General features: G+C 44.2%; 1 protein-coding gene across 1 annotated transcript in view; it reads right to left on the bottom strand.

The window, feature by feature from the left end:
* Positions 1-687: 687 nt before the first annotated feature.
* The window catches only part of DUS1L (dihydrouridine synthase 1 like), a 41,134-nt gene continuing 15,199 nt past the window's right edge, over positions 688-26,622 (bottom strand). The window contains exons 8-13 of the mRNA XM_073606715.1: positions 12,876-12,972; positions 11,670-11,758; positions 8,904-9,052; positions 6,611-6,648; positions 3,738-3,813; positions 688-3,656 (exon numbers count right to left, since the gene is read on the bottom strand). Coding sequence (XP_073462816.1) covers positions 3,526-3,656; positions 3,738-3,813; positions 6,611-6,648; positions 8,904-9,052; positions 11,670-11,758; positions 12,876-12,972 — 580 coding nt within the window. The 3' untranslated portion in view covers positions 688-3,525. The remainder of the gene's footprint in view (positions 3,657-3,737; positions 3,814-6,610; positions 6,649-8,903; positions 9,053-11,669; positions 11,759-12,875; positions 12,973-26,622) is intronic.

The raw sequence follows: 26,622 nt of genomic DNA, 5'->3' as shown, positions 1-26,622 counted from the left end.
TTAATGGGCGCTGGTGAGGCTGCATTTAATGGGCGCTGGTGAGGCTGCACTTAATGGGCACTGGTGAGGCTGCATTTAATGGGCACTGGTGAGGCTGCATTTAATGGGCACTGGTGAGGCTGCATTTAATGGGCACTGGTGAGGCTGCATTTAATGGGCACTGGTGAGGCTGCATTTAATGGGCACTGGTGAGGCTGCATTTAATGGGCACTGGTGAGGCTGCATTTAATGGGCGCTTCATTAAAAGGTGGGGTATACATGGGCAGGGCAAAAAGGGCGGAGTTAGGGGGAGCAGCAAAATGAGGTTTCGCCTAGGGCAGCGATATGCAATTAGTGGACCTCCAGCTGTTGCAAAACTACAAGTCCCATCATCCCCCTGCCTTTGGGCGTCATGCTTGTGGCTGTGAGAGTCTTGCTATGCCTCATGGGACTTGTAGTTCTGCAACAGCTGGAGGTCCGCTAATTGCATATCCCTGGCCTAGGGTGTCAAAAATCCTTGCACCAGTCCTGCCTGCATGCTGCACGGTCCAAAAGTTAGGCTTGCATTGTAAGAAGGGGCAATGAAGCACAAACATTGTGTAGCACTGCAAAGCAGGAAGCAGACCCTGGCTATGACCAGGTTTGTTCAGACTTGACTTTAGCTTTGAATTGAGCAACACATTTTAAAATAATTCACAGACAAAAACACACATTCATCCAGCTTTTATTAAGTCCTTTGTATAACCTCATGAGGCGGGAAATAATTATCTCAACCAGTGATCTTAGGCAATATCAGATTTACAGCACTTTAAACGCTATAAAATAGCCATTACTGTCCTTGCAAGCCTTGCTGCCATTATTACTAGCAGCATGTCAAACAGTTTAAATCTTAACTCCAGGCAAATAGCTAAATACACAAAAAAGAATCAACTATATGTGAGCTGTTTAACCTGCCAAAGGATTTCTGTCCATCCAGCCATGAGATTTACACAGTTCTGCCATACTGCACAGCCTGGGCAGCAGACCTGATTATTCTTCGCTGCAGTTTACAGGTCTTGTCCCTCCCCCAGCCTGTGACTCAGCAAGGAAAGGAGAAACAGCAGACTACTGAGCTTTTATCTCCGTCGTTTTGGTCTCTACCCTTAGCATGCTCCTTGTTTGCACATTGGCAACAACGGACTGGCTCCTTGTGTTGCTCCCCCTCTCCAAATTTTGAGCTCAGCTGTACAAGAACTACAAGTGACTGACACCATGTCAAATTCAGGTACTTGAGACGTCAGCATTACAGTGCTTTGAAAAAGTATTTATACCCTGGCACATAATTGTGAAGTGGAAAGAAAATTATAAATCGTTCTCAATTTTTTACAAATAAATATCTGAAGAGTGTGGCGTGCATTTGTATTTAGCCCCCTTTACTCTGATACCCCCTAACTAAAATCTAGTGGAACCAATAGCCTTCCAAAGTCACCTAATTAGTGTTCACCTGTGTGCAATTTAATACAGCTGTTCTGTGAAGCCCTCAGAGGTTTGTTAGAGAACCTTAGTGAACAAACAGCATCATGAAGACCAAGGAACACACCAGACAGGTCAGGGATAAAGTTGTGGAGAAGTTTAAAGCAGTGTTAGGTTATAAAAAAATATCCCAAGCTTTGAACATCTCACGGAGCACTGTCCAATCCATCATCCGAAAATGGAAAGAGTATGGCACAACTGCAAACCTACCAAGACATGGCCGTCCATCTAAACTGACCGGCCGGGCAAGGAGAGCATTAATCAGAGAAGCTGCCAAGAGGCCCATGGTAACTCTGGAGGAGCTGCAGAGATCCACAGCTCAGGAGGGAGAATCTGTCCACAGGACAACTATTAGTCGTGCTCTCCACAAATATGGCCTTTATGGAAAGAAGAAAGCCATTGTTGAAAGAAAGTCATAAGAAATCCCCTTTGCAGTTTGTGAGGAGCCATGTGGGGGACACAGCAAACATGTGGAAGAAGGTGCTCTGGTCAGACGAGACCAAAATTGAACTTTTTGGCCTAAAAGCAAAACGCTATGTGTGGCAGAAAACTAACACTGCACATCACCCTGAACACACCATCCCCACTGTGAAACATGGTGGTGGCAGCATCATGTTGTGGGGATGCTTTTCTTCAGTAGGGACAGTGAAGCTGTTCAGAGTTGATGAGAAGATGGATGGAGCCAAATACAGGGCAATCTTAGAAGAAAACCTGACAAAGTCTGCAAAAGTCTTGAGACTGGGGCGGAGGTTCACCTTCCAGCAGGACAACGACCCTAAACATACAGCCAGAGCTACAATGGAATGGTTTAGATCAAATCATATTCATGTGTTAGAATGGCCCAGTCAAAGTCCAGACCTAAATGCAACTGAGAATCTGTGGCAAGACTTGAAAATTGCTGTTCACAGGCGCTCTCCATCCAATCTGACAGAGCTATTTTGCAAAGAAGAATGGGCAAAAGTGTCACTCTCTAGAGCAGTGGTTCTCAACTCCTGTCCTCAGGTCCCACTAACAGGCCAGGTCTGCAAGATAACTGAAATACATCATAGGCGACAGAATTTGCTGCTCAGTGATTGCAGTATTCTAGTCTTCATCTCCCCAAGCTAATACCTAAAATCTGGCCTGTTAGTAGGTCCTGAGGACAGGAGTTGAGAGTCATTGCTCTAGGTAAGCAAAGCTGGTAGAGAAATCCCCAAAAAGGCTTGCAGCTGTAATTGCAGTGAAAGGCTCAGGGGGGGGCTGAATACAAATGTACGCCACACTTTTCACATATTTATTTGTAAAAAAAAAAAAAAATTGAAAACCATTTATCATTTTCCTTCCACTTCACAATTATGTGCATCTTTGTGTTGGTCTATCACATAAAATACATTCACATTTTTTTGGTTGTAATGTGATAAAATGTGGAAAATTTCAAGGCACTGTAAATGTATTTTTTTTTTAAATGCAGTCTAACTCAATAGAGAGCTACATTAATTTGTGCCTTTTATATCTGCCTGGAGTATAGCTTTTAACAATCTGCATAAATCACATTGTTTTCACTGCTGTGTACCAAAAAAAAAAAAACAAAAAGAAAAGAAAAAGGCTACAGATCCCCTTAGAGAGTATTACATCAACAGATTCAGACAAGAGACAGATATAAATTCATAAGATCTGTCTGTCTTTCTACACCTTAAAAATGTCTAAAACTACGCCCCCCGAATCCAGTTACATCACCGCGCCGTCCCAAGCTGACGCTCAAGCAGCAGCTAGAATTAAGTCTGGTAGCAGCATACTTTTTTTTTTTTTTTTTTTTTAAAGGCAAAAATTGGAACATTTCTCAGTCCAGTCAAAATATACTGTAAAGCTTAAAAAACATTAGAAATGTTAAGTCCGAAGTGCAAAAAAAGTTTGTACCGTGCCCTAGCAAAGCGGGGCGTCGACAATCCCAGACACGCCAGAGTGAATTCGGAACAATTCCCTGAGCAAGCAGTAGGAAGGGAGCCTGTGAAGAGCTGTAATAAGCAGTCCCGGGCTCCACAGGGGGTAAAGGGCTCAGACTTTGATCTCAGGGGGTGGCTGGGGGAGCTTTGATTCCGTAAGGTTCTTCTCTGGCACGTCGGCCTCCTGCACAGATTTGTACTGAGCAGACCTCTCAAATTTGGTTTTAAAAAGCAGTCCGTGACCTGAAAAGTAAAAAGAAAGGTTTTAGCACCGCGGCTATGGACAGAAATGGCGTTCTTCACAAAAGGCGGCTCAAAACCCACCTGCACAGTCTGCCATCTCCCTGAATGCTTGTTTCTTGCAGCAGCTGCGACACAAATGGAACACACACTTAGTGCCCTGCAAGATAAAAGAATTGAGGAGGGTTGCTCCAGTCTCAATATGTGAGGACTTATTTTTATATCATATACAGATAATAGAATGAAAGTGTTATGAAACCTTCTTCCTGCAACAAGAAATGTAATATACTTCATCTGCCATGTGGTTTCCAGTTCACCTTTTCATTGCAGGTTACTGTTTTTCTTTAAACTTGATGCCCCCTTTACAGTGGCTACACTTCCTTTACATGCTGAAGCCCCAGAGTAGCCAACCCTTATCTGTTACATTGCTACATGCCAATACTTTGTTCATCAACACAAACATGCAGCTCAAAGCTCAGAAGCAGACGGGGCACACATCCTGACGCACGAAGACATGTTATGGATGTAGTGCCCTGGGGGTTTAGTGAGGGAGCTCCTCGCCAAATTCCTTGTCAGGAAGTAGCTACTGTAGTTAATTATTAGGGATCCATTGCCTTCTTGCAAAGTTTGGCCTGGTTGTACTTTCCTCTTCTACCACCAGGTGGCCGGGCACTTGGAGGTATTCGATTGAGAAGGACAACTCAAGGTCAGGTTATGGGTATATGGTGTATCTCAGCCAATGGGCAGGGATTTTGTTGAATCCCTTGGCCTGCTGGGAGAGCCTATATATTCGGGTGAGGTGAGGTTCTTGTGTGCCACCCAGAAGACGGGTGTCGTCTGCCCCGGGCTGCTAGGCCGGAGAATGGGCCTATCACGGGGACATCAGGCTGCCAGGCTATCTGCCTATCCAGAGTAGGAGGGCAGCGCAGGATTGAGAGTGCGGCTTGCAGTCCAACCAAAAGTGACGGTTCTGCTGGCCGGAAAACCTGTTGTGGTCGGAGGTAGAAGGGAAGCGGTCGCCACTAAGGGACCAATCGCCTTTAACAGGGACTCCAGTGAGTACCTAAAGCAAGTACTGGAGCAGTATTCTCAACGAACGGGCACGGTGGAGGATCGGAAAACTTCAGGAGGTGATCAAGTCAGGGACCCAACCAGTGGAGGTGACGCTTGCAGAGCAGCCTTGTGTGCCAAGCTAGGGGCCGAGCGGGTCAGCAGGGGTAAAGCTTGAAGGTATCCGGAGTGCCAAGCTAGAGACCCAGCAGGGAAGCGTGGGTGATGCTTGAGGGAGATTCCACCGCAAAAGCCTTGAGGAGCTCACAGGATTCAGAGTTAATGAATCAGAGGGTCCAGTGAGAGACCAGGACCTCAAGTGGCTGAAGAACTAAGGAGGAGAAGTTGTAGTACAGCTGAGAGAACTGTTACTTTAAGTTAGGAACTGTTTAAGTACTGTTGCCATAGGAGACAGCGATCCTGCACGTGCAGAAGTGGCACCTTGCTGTGGCCTTTCCCTGTACGGCTGTTCTCCTGTTGAAGTCTCAGAGTCGGCCATATGAAATTGCAACTACTTAAGGGTGTCCTGGCCCTAACCCTCTTTCCCTTTCAAAATATAAAAAGGACTGTCAAAGAAATAAAACCTTTTTTTACATCCAAGAAGTATCTGGCGCCCAATGACTTTTACCACCTTTGCTCCCACTATGCCTCACAACCACCAATTGAAGGATGTCAGCTGTCTTTGGCCTTCAAGGTTCGCATTAGACTGGAAGAGGTCAGAGTTTCTGCTACACTATATTTTCATAGACAGTGTGCAATAGGCTACTGGAGCTTGAAAATGTAGGTATTTGAGGAAAACACGGAAAACTCTTTATTGTGAAACTGTTTGGTGGACTTTAAGTGAAAAAATGGAAAACGCAATGAAGGATTAGGAGAGGAAGAAGAAGAAGAAGATAGAGGAGAGAGAGGGAAAAAGAATGTTGGAGGGAAGAAGAGGAGAAGAGGAGAGAGGGGAGAGGGGAGGGGGAGGGAAGAAGAGGAGAGAGGGGAGGGGAGGGAAGAAGAGAAGAGAGGGGAGTGGAGGGAAGAAGAGGAGAGAGGGGAAAGGAGGGAAGAAAAGGAGAGAGGGGAGGGGAGGGAAGAAGAGGAGAAAGGGGGAAAGAAGAGGAGAGAGGGGAAAGGAGAGAAGAAGAGGAGAGAGGGGAAAAAAGGGAAGAAGAGGAGAGAGGGGAAAGGAGGGAAGAAGAGGAGAGAGGGGAAAAGAGGGGAAAAGAGGGGAAAGGAGGGAAGGAGGGAAGAAGAGGAGAGAGGGGAAAAGAGGGGAAAGGAGGGAAGAAGAGGAGAGAGGGGAAAGGAGGGAAGAAGAGGAGAGAGGGGAAAGGAGGGAAGAAGAGGAGAGAGGGGAAAGGAGGGAAGAAGAGGAGAGAGGGGAAAGGAGGGAAGAAGAGGAGAGAGGGGAAAAGAGGGGAAAGGAGGGAAGAAGAGGAGAGAGGGGAAAGGAGGGAAGAAGAGGAGAGAGGGGAAAGGAGGGAAGAAGAGGAGAGAGGGGAAAGGAGGGAAGAAGAGGAGAGAGGGGAAAGGAGGGAAGAAGAGGAGAGAGGGGAAAGGAGGGAAGAAGAGGAGAGAGGGGAAAGGAGGGAAGAAGAGGAGAGAGGGGAAAGGAGGGAAGAAGAGCAGAGAGGGGAAAGGAGGGAAGAAGAGCAGAGAGGGGAAAGGAGGGAAGAAGAGCAGAGAGAGGAAAGGAGGGAAGAAGAGCAGAGAGAGGAAAGGAGGGAAGAAGAGCAGAGAGGGGAGGGAAGGAGAGAGGGAGAGAGAAGATGTGGAGGAGAGGGAAAAAAGAAGAAGGAGGAGGGAAGAGGGAAGGAGGAGGAGGGAAGAGGGAAGGAGGAGGAGGGAAGAGGGAAGAGGGAGGAGGGAGGAGGAGAAATGGACTGAATGTAGAAACAAACATAAGACTCTAGACGCACCTTGGGATTTCCACACTGGTCACATTTTGCATATTTAGCTGAAAAAGCAGAAAAACACAATATTAGTTTGCAGCAAGATCAGCCAATACAGACAGAAAGCCACAATGAGGTTGTCCACATAGAATAGATTTGTTAATTACAGTATGATGTATTTGCTGCAGTGTCAATTGTGCCTTTTTTGTCCTGAGAGCAAAAGGGTGGGTAATATCTGGAACCAAATCTTCAAGTAGGCATGATGTGAAGGATTTTGCACCCTATAAACTCAGCAAATTATGAATTTGGACTTTTCTGAAGTACAGGCTTCAAATAAAGACCAAAAGAAAGCAGTAAACAGAACACTACCGGAGACTTGGTGAATGGGGGGCTGGCAGATCTGACCACTGAACTCAGTGGGGGACCCGGAAGACTTTACAATCACTTTAAAACAAAAATATAATATATTGCAGCTTACTAAAACATTAGATGTGGTGGCTGCATTATTTTTTTGTGCTTTCCCCCCTCTGTTTTCTCCTGGTAATCTGGCCAGTAACACACCTCCCTTATTAGGGTGCCTGCACTCTCCATGAATGAGCAACAGGTAAACCTTTGGACAGCAGCATTTTGAGTCTGGGGGGGAGGGGAGTGTTAGATGTACTAGTAACTAGGATATTTATATACAATAACAAATTAAAACCAAACTCCAGCTAACACTTTATAAGCTGTTACAGCAGCAATTTTTTTTTTTTTTTTTTAGGGTGGATAAAAGGTTTACATAAATAAAAGCTGACTATTGTAAGCACCCCTCTCAGTGATAAATGTTTTGTCTCAACCCTTTAACTGCTACATCTGCAGCTTGTGCTGTTGAAAAACCAACACGACTTGATGGCAGGATTACCATGTAAATATAAAAATAAAGGAAGCCAGAAAAGAAAAAAAAAAAAGCATTGTTCCCAGAAAAGTAATAGAGGGGAAATCTTCCAATGGGGGCACTAGTTTTGGTGACCTGGGAATGCCCATGGGATTTCCTCCCACTTCCTGTTTTGGGTATGGGACAGGAAGTGAAGGTAAATCACTCCAATGGGGCACAGGTGGCAAAAAATAAACCAACAGGGGTTATAACCCTCCCTTATGCCGCGTACACACGAGCGGACTTCTCATCGGACCGCACTCCGAAGGAGTTCCGACGAAACGGACTTGCCTACACACAATCCCACCAAAGTCCGATCGTTTCGAACGTGATGACGTATGACCGGACTAGAAAAGGAAGTTCAATAGCCAGTAGCCAATAGCTGCCCTTGTGTCGTTTTCGGTCCGTCGAACTAGCGTACAGACGAGCGTTTTTTTCCGATACGAATCGAGTCCGTCGGAAAGATTTGAAACATGTTCTATTTCTAAGGTCTGTCAGATTTTTCGACAGAATAGGTCCGATGAAGCCCACACATGATCGGAATGTCCGACGGATTCGTTCCGTCGGACCTTTTCTGCCGGAAAGTCCGCTCGTGTGTACGCGGCATTACTCTATCCAAAATAAAAAAAGAAAAAGGTTTTGCAACTTTAAAGTGATTGTAAAGTCCCGTTTTTTTTTTCTCTAAAGATAACAAACATGTTATACTTGGTTTTGCACAGAGCAGCCCAGATCCTCCTCTTCTCGGGTGCTTCTTCAGCGCTCCTGGGCCCTCCCTCCTGTTGAGTACCCCCATATGCAAGCTGCATCCAAGCTGAGTCACGGCTCCCTGTGTCCATTCAAACACAGTGCCCCGGGTTCGGGCCTGCCCCCTCGCTCCTGATTGGCTAACTGATTTTGATCGACAGCGGCGGGAGCCAATTGCGCGGCTGCTGTGTATCAGCCAATCAGGAGGACGGCCGAAGAATTCAAGGACATCGCTGGAGAGAGATGGGGCTCAGGTAAGTATTAGGGGGGTGCTGGGGCGGTTGCAGCACATAGAAGGTTTTTTTTATCTTAATGCATAGAATGCATTAAGATAAAAAACCTCCTGACTTTCCAACCACTTTAAAGTACACCAGCGTGAACGAGGCCTAAAGCACTTGTTGCATAAAATGTGGCAAGGACTCTTTTGGAACTTGTATCTTCTGCTCTTGAAATAACAACCCCCCCTCTCCTCTATCTTCTGCATGGGACAACAATAACTTGTTTTGTTTGCTGACAGTTGCTCTAGGAAAGGAAATACTTATATGAAAACCCCAAAGTTCCAGGGCAGTATCGATGTGCACCTAACGCCTACTTAGCCCTACTGGGTGTGAATTTACCTAGTTTGAAAAGAAGGAGGCAGCAGTTTCCTTCAGTATGACTTACGCTTTACAGAAGGGTCAAAGATTTTGTTCGGATTGCGCTGTTTCTTTTTTTGCTTGTTCTTTGAAAGCTGCTCCGTGTTCCCATCATCTTCCTCCTCCAGTGCTCGCTTTGCTCGCATTGCGCTCTCCTCCTTCACCGCGTCTTTGGGCCTGAAGGCAAATAAAGTGTCACACTGCATCACAACGCAACACATTTGTATTGAAAATCCTGCCTGCTCGCACAGGGAATGCTGTTCTGTTCCTTTATCTGCAGGTATCTTTCAGAGAGACAACTGCTTAAACCTATTACATCCTATCTGTATTACTAAAGCTGGGACTTCAGGAGAAAGGAGGGGCTTACATAGGCCAAGATTGTGAGATGTTTGAAATACTGCCTTCTTCAGATGTAAACCTGACTAGGAGACGAAAGCAAGCAGTGACACAAATAAAAGGCATGCCCCTGTAAGAACTGAAAATGACGATTTGAAATGCAAGGGGACATGACTTACTTGGCGCTTTTTATTGACACGTGGGTATAATGCAAACTCAGATAATTTGTTCCTGCTGGTGTATGAAGTACTGTATGTGGCCAGAGGTGCGGGGGCGCTGGTGTATGCAGTACTGTATGTGGCCAGAAGTGCGGGGGCGCTGGTGTATGCAGTACTGTATGTGGCCAGAGGTGCGGTAGCGCTGGTGTATGCAGTACTGTATGTGGTCCCGAGGTGCGGGGAAGATGGTGTATGCAGTACTTCATGTGTCCAGAGGTGCGGGGGTGCTGGTGTATGCAGCACTGTATGTGGCCAGAGGTGCGGGGGCGCTGATGTATGCAGCACTGTATGTAGCCAGAGGTGTGGGGGCACTAGTGTATGAAGTACTGTATGTGGCCAGAGGTGCGGGGGTGCTGGTGTATGCAGTACTGTATGTGGCCAGAGGTGCAGGGGCGCTGATGTATGCAGTACTGTATGTGGCCAGAGGTGCGGGGGCGCTGGTGTATGCAGTACTGTATGTGGCCAGAGGTGCGGGGGCGCTGGTGTATGCAGTACTGTATGTGGCCAGAGGTGCGGGGAAGCTGGTGTATGCAGTACTGTATGTGGCCAGAGGTGCGGGGGCTCTGGTGTATGCAGTACTGTATGTGGTCCCGAGGTGCGGGGAAGCTGGTGTATGCAGTACTGCATGTGGCCAGAGGTGCGGGGGCTCTGGTGTATGCAGTACTGTATGTGGTCCCGAGGTGCGGGGAAGCTGGTGTATGCAGTACTGTATGTGGCCAGAGGTGCGGGGGCTCTGGTGTATGCAGTACTGTATGTGGCCAGAGGTGCGGGGGCTCTGGTGTATGCAGTACTGTATGTGGTCCCGAGGTGCGGGGAAGCTGGTGTATGCAGTACTGTATGTGGCCAGAGGTGAGGGGGCTCTGGTGTATGCAGTACTGTATGTGGCCAGAGGTGCGGGGGCTCTGGTGTATGCAGTACTGTATGTGGTCCCGAGGTGCGGGGAAGCTGGTGTATGCAGTACTGTATGTGGCCAGAGGTGAGGGGGCTCTGGTGTATGCAGTACTTCATGTGGCCAGAGGTGCGGGGGCGCTGATGTATGCAGCACTGAATGTAGCCAGAGGTGTGGGGGCACTGGAGGCTCCCAGCGCTTCCTGGAAAACTCTGAGACACTTGGAAACTGTTAACACTTCCGGGTGCTCCAAGGCACGTTACGCCCACCCATCCCAGGTGGGAGTGTCTCCGGGTTCCCCAGGAAGTGCTGGGAGCCACCAGCGCCCCTAGACCTCTGGCCACATACAGTAATATATACACCAGTGGCTTGAGTCCTGCTCGTGTTGCAAGACAGCGCTCGCATATCAAGTCAGAATAAAAAAAAAAAAAATATAGCTCGTCTAGCAAAACGCTTTTATACCGCATTACTTGCAAACCGAGGTATCACTAATTGCATCTGGGAGTTCCTGAATCCAACCACTTGAGAATTTGTGTCCTTGGTGGATAGAAGCATGTTACACTATTGACGATATTAACACACCTCCCAACATTTTGAGATGGGGATGAAGGACACCTAGTAGCAAATGTATGTAGGCATAGGACACACCCCCTGCCACACCCCCCTAAATGAGAATTAACTAAAAAAAAAAAAAAGAGGTTAATTAAATCCACAAGGGCTTTTTTTACCACTAATATTCCTTTATATTGGCTTTTAAAATTTACAAATGCAGCAATTTAGAATATGGATAAAGGTGTAGCACGGGGGAACAGTTTTTGAAAGATAAAAAGTGCATTTATATACAACTATATAGATGAGACCAAAATGAGGGACAAATGAGGAGGAAAGAGGGACAGTCCTTCGAAATCAGGGACAGTTGGGAGCTATGATATGAAGGTCCAGCTCCTTTAATACTCACCTCCAGCATCCAGTCCCCCCTCTCTGCTAACATCCCTCTGGTCCCTTTTCCAATACCCCAAATGGTATTAGTCTCATTACATATAACCAACCCCCAAAGTCATCTTTTATTTTGGTTACACGGTCTATGGTGGAGCTTTCAAAACCAAATAAAAGAAGAAGAGGCCAGAACTCCATGCAATAAATCTGCAATATTTACAAATCATGTTAAAACCTATGGCACTTTCTGTGCAGGTTTTGACAGTCAACTTGAAAAAAAACAACCTTTGAAAATTTTTAAGCAAATCTTGCAAATTTGTGGCTGGCAGTTCTAACAAATTTTAAAGGATCTGTACCTACACTATGATTAGTAGATTCCTGTGAAAAATGCTGCAAAATAATGAAAAGGACTTACGGTGGTCGTACGTAGGGTTGGCATATCCAATGGGGGAAAGGCAAGTCTCCCGTATTCTTATCACCTTCCTTCTTGTTCGCCATTTCTTCCTACAAAGAAAAAGATTCCCTGATAGCCTTCCACTTCATCTGTATATATCTATATCCTCAAGACGGTTAAAAGAATTGCTCAAAGTACTAGATTTATGTACACTCACAAAGCTATAAAAGAAATATCACACTCAGAAGGATTTTCCCAATTATTTGTTTATTGTAAAGAACACACAATGGGAGGAAGACGCCATCATTTGGCTGCAGCAGCTGATCTGAGCCAACTACTCCGAGTTATTTCACTGAGCTAGGATTAGAGGTGCTTTGATAATCTTCATGAGAGTCTTCGTAAAACCAGCCATACATGGATCAAAATTCTGCCGGTTTAGCAGGGACCAGCCAAGATTCAATCCATGTATGGGCAGGCTGGTTGTACCCAAGTCACTCGATCCATCCAAACAGCCAGCCTGACCGATAGTTTACATTCAATTACTGCCAGTGGCTGTAGCCAGGGCTGCTGTTAGAAATCAGGGGGCTCCGTACTGCCTACCTGATAGGGCCCTGCCCCCCCCCCAGAAAATATAACATTATATTTTTCCTAAAGGTACACCAAAATCATTATAGGACATATTTACTGCCCTCTTCCCCCACTCTCCATCCTGAAACGTTCCCTTGTGTGCCTGCAGCAGCTGCCAGTGGGAGAGCAGGGAAGCCAGCGACGCTGCGGGGAAAAAGGGGCACACAGAGGGGCCCAGAAAGCAGAGGGATGGGGGGGGGGGGGGGGGCGTGGATGCTAGAACTGAACGCTGCAGGGAGTGGAGGAGAAGCTGGCAGCACTGCAGGGGGATGCAGAAGAGGATCGGTGTCTGCAGTAAGGCAGTTCATGGTCCCCCTTTTGAACTGATAGGGACGGGGCCCAGTACAGAAGGGCTGGCTGTACTGCCTTATCAGCGGCCCTGGCTATAGCAGCTATCAGTAGTCATTGTGTTCTGCCGGCTGGGAAGGCACCCCATGCCCCTCCCCCTGCCAGCAGAACACAATAACACTGTGTGTTATTGTGTTCTGCAATATTCTTTCCTTCCTTCCATCCGTGGTGGAAGGAAAGAAAAACAAGTCATCTACGGCCTGCTTAAGTCTTTACACCAGTCTATACACCAATATGACACACTCTTATTACCTGGCACTTAACCTTCAGTTCATTATTAACAGCAATGATGCCTTCCAGGGACTTGGCCTTTGCCAGTTCTTCTCGTAGTTCTTGGTAAATCTGCAGACTAAAAAAAAAAAAAAAATACATCGTTAGCAAGTGTCAGCTAGGATACAGGAGTTTAAGCAAAACTAGTTTAGCTGAAAAAAATAATAATACAACATATAGCTGCATACATTGTAAGGATATTAGCAAACTTTAGCAGTGCCCTAATCTAGCTTTGGCAGCCTTCCCTTCTGTTTACCATTTCAAGTGGAACTTAAGTCAAGAAAATGATGTCCTGTTAGATCATTTCATGCTGGCCCCTTTTTGCAGGTATAGCTATGTAAAACATTAAAAACAAGTGTCTATACTGTTTAAAATTCAGTAATGCTCTGTCTCACCCCGCTCTGCACATGCTCAGTATGCCCCAGTTGAAGTCCTTTGGGACGAAACGCGTCAGTCATGGCTTGCGGCTTCTCACATTGCCCCCCCCCCCATTTTTACTCTGTGATCCGACAAATCTGAAGCAACTGCAATATTGACCAAAATCTCTGAGGAATGTTTCCAACACCTTGTTGAATCTATGCCATGAAGAATGAAGGCAGTTCTGAAGGCAAAAAAAGGGGGTCCAACCCGGTACTAGCAAGAACATTATTTTTTATCAAGTTGTTATGGGTCAAGTTCCACTTTGAAATATTGAGACCTTCTGTCTTTACAATAATGACCTGATCAGTTGCAGTGATAGAATTAGAACAGATGCAACCATCCTTGAAGGTCTTTAAATGCGTTTTTGTTTCTGACCCCCCTCCTCCACACTGGCTTCAGTAACCAATGTATCACACTCTAGCGTAGAGTGCCGAGGGCCCTATGGAGTAAAGCAATGCTTTTCCACTGCCTTACGAAAAAAAAAAAAAAAAAAAGCACAGCTATTTGCTTTACAAATGTTTGTCGCTCTCTGCTTGCTTTGTTTGGGACTGCAAAAGGAGTTTAAAGAAAAAATGCCAGGAGAACGAAGTCATGCGACCGCCCTCTCCCCCAATCTTGGAACTATATATTGCAGTGTTAAAAGTGATTGTAAAGTCCCATTTAAAAAAACAGAAAAAACAAACAAAAAAAACCCAAAACAAACATATTATACTTACCTGCACTGTGTAGCTCTCCAGGGCAGCCCTGATTCTCCTCTTCTCTGGTCCCTTTTCTGTGATCCTGGCCCCTCCCTCCCTGTTGAGTGTCCCCACAGCAAGCAGCTTGCTATGGAGGCACCCAAGCCGAGTCACAGCTCCCTGTGTCCATTCAGACACGGAGCCGCTGCCCGGCCCCAACCCCTCTCTTTCCTGACTGGTTAAAATGATTTTGATTAGCAGCAGCAGGAACCAATTGCGCCACGCTGCTATCCCAGTTAATGAGGAGGGGAGCGCAGGGGAAGCTTAGACACTCCTGCAACATCGCTGAATAAAGACGGGCTCAGGTAAGTGTTGGGGGGGGGGGGGGGGGGCTGCTGCACATAGAAGTTTTTTTTTTTATCCTAATGCATTAAGATGAGAAAACCTTCTGCCTTTACAATCCCTTTAATCACTTCCCGACCGGCGCACGACAATGTACATCGGCAGAATGGCACAGACAGGCAAAGGGACATACAGGTACGTCCCTTTAAATTTGCCGCCGTGCCATTCCGTGCGTGCCGGCCGTGAGTCGGATCGCGGGTCCCGCAGACTCGATCGTCTCACGGGGGGCCGTTCTGCCTAGTAACAGTGTCACTGATCTCGGCTCCCTGTAATCGGGAACCACTTAAACACTAAACCTTTTTCTGACATTTGTTGGTTTAAAGTTAGAATCATTTTTGCTAGAGATTTACATAGAACCCCCAAACATTATATATATTTTTTTTAGTAGAGACCCTAGAGAATAAAATGGTGGTTGTTGCAATATTTTATGTCACACTGTATTTGCGCAGTGGTCTTTCAAATGCAATTTTAAAAAATGACTTTAATGAATTAAAAAAAACCAAAAAACTAACCAGTAAAGTTAGCCCAATTTTTTTTGTATAATATGAAAGGTTTTACGTCGCGAGAATCGTGATCTTTTTATCCTAAGCAAAAAATTGTGATTCTCATTTTGGCCAGAATCGTGCAGCTCTACTCCGTAGACTCCACACTGTGGCCTGCATTTCATGAAGAGGATGTAAAATTCAGAAAAAATTCAGGCCACAGTGTAGTACCTTTTTCGGTGTCCACCAGAGGGCGCCATTATATATTGCCCCCTAAGTATTCAATTACGTTGGCTTCCCAAATTTCTGATTCCTCTATACCAGGGATATGCAATTAGCGGACCTCCAGCTGTTGCAAAACTACAAGTCCCATCATGCCTCTGCCTCTGGGTGTCATGCTTTTGGCTGTCAGATGTCTTGCTATGCCTCATGGGACTTGTAGTTCTGCAACAGCTGAAGGTCCCCTAATTGCATATCCCTGCTGTATACCATGGGTGCTCAACTTGTAGTTCCACAACAGCTGGAGGGCCACAAGTTGAGCACCCATGGTATACAGCGGTGAAATGCAATTAGCGGACCTTCAGCTGTTGCAGAACTACAAGTCCCATGAGGCATAGCAAGACTCTGACAGCCACAAGCATGACACCCAGAGGCATGATGGGACTTGTAGTTCCACAACAGCTGCAGGGCCACAAGTCCCATCATGCCTCTGCCTTTGGGAGTCATGCTTGTAACGGTCAGCCTTGCAGTGCCTCATGGACTTGTAGTTCTGCAACAGCTGGAGGGCCACAGATTGAGCACCTATGCATACAGTAGCAGATGTCTTGAGACCTGCGCCAGTCCAGCAGATCGTCAGTTAGAATGGCTGCGAAGGCATCGTGGGACCTCCACTCCCGGAATACTTACTGCACTACATGCAGTAGATCATAACAAACGACATAACGCAAGCTTGTATTGTTCTTCTAATTTGCGGATGATCTATTAATGACAGGTAACATTTTATATTCCTAATGCATCTAGAGCAGAGACATGCAATTAGTGGACCTCCAGCTGTTGCAAAACTACAAGTCCCATCATGCCTCTGCCTCTGGGTGTCATGCTTGTGTCTGTCAGAGTCTTGCTATGCCTCATGGGACTTGTAGCTCTGCAACAGCTGATGGTCCACTAATTGCAAATCCCTGATTTAGAGACATGCTATGAGTTAAAGTGGTGTTTCACCCAAAATAAATAAATAAATAATTGGAATTTTTTTTTTTTACTCACCTCTAAATGGCTGTTGCTAGGGGGTCCCTCGTAGTCTGCCTCCTTCAGTGCCTGGGCTGGTGACATCACTTCCCCTCGGCGCAGGAAGGGCTCAGCTCTGCCCCCTCCCTCTGGTCGATCATATGGGACACGCAACAGGTCCCATAAGATTGCGCGGCCAATTACGGCCACAGCCGAGTGCCCACAGTTGCAATGCCGGCGCCGCCGAACGGAGGGGGAGACGAGCGGGGCTTCCGATCCCCCGCATCGCTGGACCCTGGGACAGGTAAGTGTCCGATTATTAAAGGTCAGCAGCTGCAGTATTTGTAGCTGCTGACTTTTATTTATTTTTTTTGTAGTGGGAACTCCTCTTTAACAAGACCTTAAAGGGGGGGGGGGGGGGTAGGGGGGAGTGAGTATGGCTTGCTTTGTAAACAGACAATGACAGGTGCATCTTATTCATTTTTATATCCAGTGGGGGGATCTGTTATGCAATTACTTTGAAGACTGAGAATTGCACATTCTTCGCTCATCAGAGTGTTAAAAAGTGAAAAAAAAAAAAAAAAAAAGAAGAAAAGAATTAATCCTCAGAAGAACATCAAGCATGATCTGAGGGGGTTCTTTCTAAGTACGCTCTGAGAATTTCTACAGCGCGGTAACACGAGGGGCATCATAATGAGCCAAGAATTCTCATTACGGCATCCACAGGAAAGACGAGGCGTGTGCATTTCAATTTCAAAAAGGTGCGTCGGGTCCCCGGGAGGGTCGCGCTTTAATGTCTCAAAATAAATAGCTTCACAGAATTCCCGACAAAACCTGCGAGTTCTCATTGCTGGAAGATGTATTAATCATCCTGCTGACGTTATTACATGTCAACATGCCCCATCGCCTAGAAAATCCATGATGGGCCATGAGGCTCAGGAGAGGTCTTCTGAAAAAAAAAAAAAAAAAAAAAAAGAGCAAAGAGCTGCGCAGAGCCTGGCAACCGGATTCAGCTGCCCCTGGAAGCACGAAGCATGAAAACAAAAAGGCAAGCAAGAACGCTTCTTATTGCCATTAGAAACTGAAATGACAGCTGGAAGCCGACTGTTATTAGCAAGACCTACTGTATAGCTCCCCTTTGGTAAGCAGAAGTCATTAGAGTGTTACTAAAAACCCACAACAGTAAAATCAGTCTGTATATGCAGTAAAGCATGCTCGTTATACTCACTATGGAACCTAAGGGGTTAATCCTCTGCATTGCGTTAAAAAAGATGTTTAATCCTGTCTTCTCTGATCCTCCCTTTCTTCCACAGTCCCCAGTCTATCTGCTGATAGAACAGGACCTTGGGAACAGTGTAGATTTCGTCAACGAAAACATTTTTCATCGAAATTTTCGTTAGCGGCCTTTTTACAGTGACGAAAACGCCTTGAAAAAGTACACCACATTTTCGTCCACTGACAAAAACTATGACGAAAATCAATTCCGTTTTCGTTAACGAACTAAACGAAAATGTGGGGTTGAGGGACATTTACCCTCGTGAACATTTGGTTTCCATGGAGCCTCTCCCGCGCTTATGGTTTTTCATAGGTCAAAGCAACATGGGTGCATTTTTGATGTGTTCTTGCTGTGTTTTCAACGCATTTCAATTGGGGGGGGGGGGGGGGGGTTTGGTGTGGTTTATTTAACTGTCCAAATATGCACCAAAAATGCAGCAAGCAGGATATTAAATTAAAAAGTTGAATATAATAAATTTATTTATAAAAAATATATATACACAGTTGTGCTCATAAGTTTACATACCCTGGTAGAATTTATGATTTCTTGGCCATTTTTCAGAGAATATGAATGATAACACAAAAACCTTTTTCTTTCACTTATGGTTAGTGTTTGGCTGAAGCCATTTATTATCAATCAACTGTGTTTACTCTTTTTAAATGATAATGACAACAGAAACTACCCAAATGACCCTGATCAAGTTAAAATACCCTGGTGATTTTTGCCTGATAACATGCACACAAGTTGACACAAAGGGATTTGAATGACTATTAAAAGGTAACCATCCTCACCTGTGATGTTTGCTTGTAATTATTGTGTGTGTATAAAAGGTCAATGAGTTTCTGGACTCCCGACAGACCCTTGCACCTTTCATCCAGTGCTGCACTGACGTTTCTGGATTCTGAGTCATGGGGAAAGCAAAAGAATTGTCAAAGGACCTGCGGGAAAAGGTAGCTGGACTGTATAAAACAGGAAAGGGATAGAAGTGGAAAATGGGGGGTTCTATTGAAACCAAGCCACGGTCAGGTAGACCAACTAAAATTTCAGCCAACTGTCAGGAAAATTGTTCAGGATGCACAGAAAACCCCACAGATAACTTCAGGTGAAATACAGGACTCTCTGAAAACATGTGGTGTGGCTGTTTCAAGATGCACAATAAAGAGGCACTTGAAGAAAGGTGGGCTGCATGGTCGAGTCGCCAGAAGAAAGCCATTACTACGCAAACGCCACAAAGTATCCCACTTGCAATACGCCAAACAGCACAGAGACAAGGCTCAAACCTTCTGGCACAAAGTCATTTGGACTGATGAGACCAAAATTGAGCTTTTTGGCCACAACCATAAACACTTCATTTGGAGAGGAGTCAACAAGGCCTATGATGAAAGGTACACCATCCCTACTGTGAAACACGGAGGTGGATTGCTGATGTTTTGGGGATGTGTGAGCTACAAAAAGCACAGGAAATTTGATCAAAACTGATGGCAAGATGAATGCAGTATATTATCAAAAAATACTGGAGGAAAATTTGCATTCATCAGCCAGGAAGCTGCGCATGGGACGTACTTGGAGATTCCAACATGACAATGATCCAAAACACAAGGCCAAGTCGACCCGTCATTGGCTACAGCAGAATAAAGTGAAGGTTCTGGAGTGGCCATCTCAGTCTCTTGACCTCAATATCATTGAGCCACTCTGGGGAGATCTCAAACGTGCAGTTCATGCAAGACAGCCCAAGAATTTACAGGAAGTGGGAGGCATTTTGCCAAGAGGAATGGGCAGCTTTACCATCTGAGAAGATAAAAAGCCTCATCCACAAATGTAAACTTTTGATCAGGGTCATTTGGGTAGTTTCTGTTGTCATTATAATTTAAAAAGAGTAAACACCATTGATTGATAATAAATGGCTTCAGCCAAACACTAACCATGAGTGATAGAAAAGTTTTTGTGTTGTCATTCATATTCTCTGAAACCAAAACAGTAAAGTTAATTTTTGTGCATAGAAATGCAATATAATATCCAAAAAGAAGTTCATATGACTGGGGGTGTGGCTGCCATCATCCCTCTTATGATAACCACAATGTAAATCCTCTGTGGGATTTCAAAAGCAACCAATAAATTAATACAACAAATAAAATTACATTCTTTATTGCCATTTTTTTTAAAGAAAGAATTGCTTAAATATTAAAAAAAAAAAAGATTTCATATAAATTGGTTGTCACATATTTTACATATCATGATACGTCATATAGAACAAGTCTGGATAAATAAAAGTACCACTAAAATGCGTGTCATGTGACAACCAATTTATATGAAATTATTATTATTATTTTTTTTTTTTTTTTTAATATTTAGGCAATTCTTCCTCAGACTCAGATATTGGGGGAGTGAGAGGGCGATGCATCACTTGGACTTTAAAGCTAATGCAGGGAATGCATTTTAAGGTAAAAAAAAATGTTTTGCCTTTAGAACCACTTTTATGTTGATGGAGTTCTGCTTAAAAATGCATTTCCTTTGAGCCCTTTTACAGGTGATTTAACACAGGCCCATTTACATATACGGTGAATAAAATAAGTATTGAACACGTCACCCTTTTACGAGGGAAATACATTTCTAAAGTAGCTATCGACATGAAATTTTCACCACATCGGTAACAACTCATGCAATCCATACATACACAGAAACCAAAACAAATAAGTTCAGAAATAAAGTTGTGTATTAAAATGGAATGACACAGAGAAAAAAAAAAAGTATTGAACACATGAAGACAGGGAGGTGCAAAAAAGGCATGGAAAGCCAAGACACCAGCTCAAATCTATCAGTAATTAGAAAGCAATCATGCGCCTTGTCAGTGCAAATCAGGGTGGATAAAAATCAATGATTTAAAAAAATAAATAAATAAAAGTCAGATTTGTTTTTATTTAAATCAGATTTAACTAAAGATAGTTTTCTTTTTAAGATGCATTATTCATTTATTTATTCAGCATGAATTGGAGCTTAGCTATGTAGCATGAGGCTGTATGTTCTGCAATATTTCCATTTTTTGTAAACTCGTTGTTGGAAGGCAAGATGGTCTAATGTCATATTTCTGGTATTTCATTCCCTGGTTGATACAGGCAGATGGCCACAAGTTGGAATGTAACCAACAGTTACACATCAGAGCTTGTAGCATATCAGAATCTGCATCTGAAAGCTAGCAAGGCTTGTAACAAGGGCTTGGCTCCGAGCCGACTGGTACGATAAGCGAGATTCAAAAGGACCATAGCTGACGAGATGATTGATGAATGTCCTGCTGCTACAGAAGATCAAAGGGCCAGCTAAGATTGAAGATTGACCTAGGATACAGAGACACAATACATGGACAGTGCTGCCCCTAGAGGCCAATATGGCAGGATGACCTGTAATGTATTATATTAAGGAGGACTGCCCCTAAATACCGATTCGTCAAAAGTCTAGATGGGATGGCAATGGGGTTGGGTTTGGATGGTGTAATGATTGAAGTATATTAAAAGGACTGAACGAGTCCAAGAGCCTTCTCTCTTTACCTCTACCCTTTTCGGGGGTGGCTCTCCGTGCCGCATGGCTCACTCTCTTTGCCATTTGAGCACAGCCATACAAAGCCTCGAGGAAAGCATTGCGATAAGTATCTTTGATATTCTGATATGATGTGTTTTGTTGGTATATGTTTGTAATATCTTTTAGTACTTTCATGTTAGTGTTTCCTATTTTCTTGGGAAATAAGACTTTGTTTTATCGAGCCGTGTGCTTGGTTTCATAGCCAACCTTGTATTATTGTTATATCAACAGTAACATGTGATCAGAGTTTTAATAGACTAGATAACCAGGGGAATAGACAAGTTATTACATAGATGCAATAGACATAGCGAATAACCACCCCCCGAATAATAGTTGTTTGCACCAATTACTTTACTCATTCAATGAATGCAAGCTGAGATAACATGCACTGCATTGATGCATTCACACAAGTTCACAGTAACCATGAGATAAAACAAAGTTTAGGAATATTCCTTTATCCCACTGTTTTGCAAAGCTATGTACACTACAAACTGTATTATTGAATCGGTTGTTCGATATCGCTGTTTTACTAACCTGACAGCTTATTATTCTAAATAGGAAACCTTCATTTTGTTTGCAAATATTAAAGATTCTAACTACCAGCAAGAATCAGTCCTTAAATTTCTACGTAGCTCTACTCTACCAGATGTTGTGTTTTATTCTTGTATCATATCTCCATGTTTTACGCTCTTTATCCATCACGATAGGACCAGTGATGCCACAGGTCATGCGGGCATTACTCTGTAATATATGTATATATTCATACATAATTGGAGGACTGTGTAATTTCATCATGTAATGTCATGTGTTACCTGTGTTATTACCACGTTAATCACTTTTTAATCACAGCATTTCCCTGTTCTGCCTAGCAACATGACAGGGATGACAGGGATCTGCTGCTCCCTGTCAACGGGAGCAGTGATCTCTGTCATGTTGTAGTGAGCCCATCCCCCTCACAGTTAGAATCACTCCCTAGGACACACTTAACCCCTTGATCGCCTCCTAGTGTTTAACCCCTTCCCTGCCAGTGTCATTTACACAGTAATCAGTGCATCATTTGTATAGCACTGATCGTTGTATAAATGACAGTGGTCCCAAAATAGTGTCGAAAGTGTCCGGTGTGTCCGCCATAATGTCGCAGTCACGATAAAAATCGCAGATCGCCGCCATTACTAATTAAAAAAAATTAACAAAAATGGCATAAATCTACCCCCTATTTTGTAGACGCTATAAAACTTTTGCGCAAACCAATCAATATACGCTTATTGCAATTTTTTTTACCAAAAATATGTAGAAGAACATATCATCCTAAACTGAGAAAGAAATTAGTTTTTTTATATATGTTTTGGAGATATTCATTATAGCAAAAAGTAAAAAAAAAAAATAGTTTTTTTTTCAAAATTGTCGCTCTTTTTTTGTTCATAGCGCAAAAAATAAAAACCACAGAGGTGATCAAATACCATCAAAAGAAAGCTGTATTTGTGGGGAAAAAAAGGGACGTGAATTTTATTTGGGTGCAACGTCGCACGACCGCGCAATTGTCAGTTCAAGCGACGCAGTGCCGTATCGCAAAAAGTGCTCTGGTCAGGAAGGGGGTAAAATTTTCCGGGGGTGAAGTGGTTAAAGGTAAAACATGTTCTGCCTTTAGAAGTATAAAAGTGCAATGATAAAGTCAAATACAAAATGTACTGAAACTGCAGAACCCTTTTAAATCAGACAGCAAAGAGTTTGATATCTAGTCTGTCACATCTTAGAGCCAGAAAGATCTTTTGAAGTAGTTATGTAGGATGAGCTGTCAAAGACAATGAAAGAAATCGGTGTCAAATGGTAACTGGAGTCATTTCACAAATGCAGCGGTGTCAAACCTCTTATTGTGTGATTTCTGGAGCCGACAAGTGCTGGAATGATCTTCATGCTGGGTGAATACTTGAAACACAAACGCCAGAGAACATACAGGTACATATCATAAAATTAGATCATCATCAAAAAGTTACCTTATTTCTTTCTGTTATTCAATTCAAAAAATGAAACTCATATTATACAGATATGTTACAAACAGAGTGAGATTTCAAGCATTTCTTTATTTTCATTTTGATGATTCTGGCTTACAGCTAGTGAAAACCAGAAATTCAGTATCTCAGAAAATTAGATTATTACATAAGACCAATAAAAAAAAAAAAAAAAAAAAAAAAAAGATTTTTAATACAGAAATGTTGGCTTACTTTAAAGCATGTCCATGTACAGTATGCACTCAATATTTGGTCGGGGCTCCTTTTGCATTTATTACTGCATCAATGCGGCGTGGCATGGAGGCGATCAGCCTGTGGCTCTGCTGAGGTGTTATGGAAGCCCAGGTTGCTTGATAGCGGCCTTCAGCTCGTCTGCATTGTTGGGTCTGGTGTCGCCCATCTTCTTCTTGACAATACCCCACATATTCTCTATGGAGTTTAGGTCAGGCGAGTTTGCTGGCCAATCAAGCACAGTGATACCATGATCATTAAACCAGGTATTGGTACTTTTTGGCAGTGTGGACAGATGCCAAGTCCTGCTGGAAAATTAAATCAGCATCTTCAAAATTTGGTCAGAAGAGGGAAGCATGGAGTGCTCTAGAATTTCCTAGTAGGAGGGCTGTGCTGACTTTGGCCTTTTTTAAAACACAGTGGACCAACACCAGCACATGACATGGCTCCCCAAATCATCACTGACTGTGGAAAATTTTGAATTTCATTTGGAAATCAAGGTCCCAGAGTCCGTAGAAAGAGTGGAGAGGCACAGAATCCAAAGTTGCATGAGGGCCAATGTGAAGTTTCCACAGTCCGTGATGATTTGGGGAGCCATGTCATCTGCTGGTGTTGGTCTACTGTGTTTTATCAAGTCCAGAGTCAGCACAGCCCTCTAGCAGGAAATTCTATAGCACTCCATGCTTCCCTCTGCTGACCAGCTTTATGGAGATGCTGATTTCATTTTCCAGCAGACACCTGCCCACACTACCAAAAGTACCAATACCTGGATTAATGATCATGGCATCACTGTGCTTGATTGGCCAGCAAACTCGCATGACCTAAACCCCATAGAGTATCTGTGTCGTATTATCAAGAGGAATATGAGAGACACCAGACCCAACAATGCAGACGAGCTGAAGGCTGCAATCAAAGCAACCTGGACTTCCATAACTCCTCAGCAATGCCGCAGGCTGATCGTCTCCATGCCACGCCGCATTGATGCAAAAAGGAGCCCCAACAAAATATTGAGTGCATACTATATTGTACATGGACAGACTTTTCAGTAAGCCAACATTTCTGTATTAAAAATCTTTTTTTTTATTGGTCTTATGTAATATACTAATTTTCTGAGATACAAAATTTGGGGTTTTCACTAGCTGTAAGCCATAAATCAACATTAAAAGAAAGAAATGCTTAAAATATATCACTCTGTGTGTAATGCATCTATATAAAATATAGGAGTTTCACATTTTGAATTACTAAAATAAATTAACTTTTTGATGATATTCTAATTTTAGGAGCTGTGTCTATGGCTAACTGTTGTTGGTGTGGGGTGGGGGAGGGGGGACCCTGATTGTGACGAGGGAAATATATATTTGTTCTAATACTGCTGATGATAAGCTTTAATTTACTATAATCACAATATCGCACTGATGCCTTCCTTCCACACTAAGCTTCGCACTAACCCTCCCAGAATATGGGGGGCTGTCACCACCTCCCCCCCCTTCTTCCGTCAATGTGACTCCCTGTACGCTGTTTGAGTACACGGAGGACTTCCGTGCTTCATGAAGCATTTCGACAGCGGTGCGGAAGAAAGGCAGACGTGTCATACTAGGGCCACTACATTACGCCTATGACTAGAGATGTTTGTGAGCGATGTCCTTAGGTTGTTCATGTTTTATGTACGGTGGGGATCCCGGGGCCGGGGGGCGCTCTGTGTGCTTACCACGTTTGAACCCCACCTAGGACCAATAGTGCTTATTATTGCACTGTTTACGTTATTTAGTATTTTTTTTTTCTATCCAGTTACCATGCGATTTCACTCCATGATTCTTCTCAGGTTACCATTTCATGGTTTTAACCTCCTTTCTCACCTCTATATCTCATGGTGGCTCTCCCTGTCTACATGGTGGATGTGTTTTGTCTTTACAGGTCTAAGGCGGTTTCTGTCCACCTTCTTTGCTTCTCTCATTTCCTCTATCCCTACTCTTTCTCCCTACCCATCCTCTGTTCCCTTCCCCCCTTTCTCCCTTTCCCCCCACGCAAGGCAGGTCCTGGGTCACGTAGGGGTCATCAGAGTTTTGACGAGAGATCTTAGGCTTGTTCCCACCCCATTACTCTTATGCTTCTGCTAGATCACATTACCTTAGCCTCCTATAACTGCAGAGGTTTTAACACCCCTGAGAAAAGAAGCCAGGTGTTATATCACCCGGAAGTATTAGATACCCTGATAGACCCTGACGGTCGCTTTATTTTTCTCAAACTAAAATCTAACCTTTCTATTTTTACAGTTGCTAATGTATACGGACCAAACCAAGACCAAGGGAGTTTTTTCTCTATGCTTATAGACAAACTAATCTCGTTTGGGGGCCCCTGTTTTATTGTAGGAGGAGATCTCAACGTGACCTTCTCGCCAGCCGTGGACACCTCCTCGGGTAAGTCAGCTATACCACATTCCACCCTCACACATATCAAATCACTTCTACACTCAGCCCAATTAGTGGATGTCTGGCGAGTCCAACACCCATTTGAGAGAGATTACAGCTGTTATTCGGTCGCTCATAATTCATATAGTCGCATTGACTATTTTCTAGTATCCCAATCCCTACTTGATATCCCTATACAAGCTTCACTGGGTAACATTCTTTGGTCTGATCACGCTCCCGCCCATTTAAGCTTAGCCCATCCGCCTAAAGCACACAAAACATTATCCTGGCGCCTAAATGACAATTTACTAAAGGATAGCCTTTGTGTGACAGACATCCAGCAGGCAATTCGAAACTTTGTTCATGACCACCGCTCAGTTGACAAGAACCCCCTTACCAAGTGGGAAGCCCTGAAATGTGTGTTACGGGGAATTTTCATCCAACATGGCACACGATTAAAGAAGGCTAGATCGGCCGATATAGTCAAGTTACTATCATCTATTCACACCTTAGAAAGCACACATAAGAAAGACCTTGCGCATAGTACCTTTGTGGATCTCTCCAACGCCCGCAGAGATTTACTCCGCATTCTAGATGCAAACACCCTTATAGCCAGAGACAAAGGACGAAACCGTCACTACATGCTAGCTAATAAATGCGGACAACACCTTGCTAAGGTTCTACACCCGCGTCCCCCTCGACACCCCATACCATTCATTTGCAACACAAACCAACAAAAGATCAGAACCCCTAGGGGCATTGCAGATGCTTTCCAACACTACTACTCTCAACTGTATAACCTCCCCACACGACCTCAACAATCCCCACGACAAGACACAGGACAAGACTCACAACCCCCTGACATGGGAAATTATATCTCAGAAACAGCCCTCCCACGAATAGACTCCCCCACTTCCAAAGCTTTGGAGGAAGTCCTGACATCTTCAGACTTCCTACTGGCTATTAAAGGATTGAAATCCGCTAAATGCCTGGGACCAGACGGCTTCACGCCCAGATTCTACAAATT

The sequence above is a fragment of the Aquarana catesbeiana genome, linkage group LG12 (assembly GCF_042186555.1).
Source record: "Aquarana catesbeiana isolate 2022-GZ linkage group LG12, ASM4218655v1, whole genome shotgun sequence".
Classification (NCBI taxonomy): domain Eukaryota; kingdom Metazoa; phylum Chordata; class Amphibia; order Anura; family Ranidae; genus Aquarana; species Aquarana catesbeiana.
Note: the sequence above shows the minus strand (reverse complement) of the source record. Positions and strands in the feature narration are given on the sequence as shown.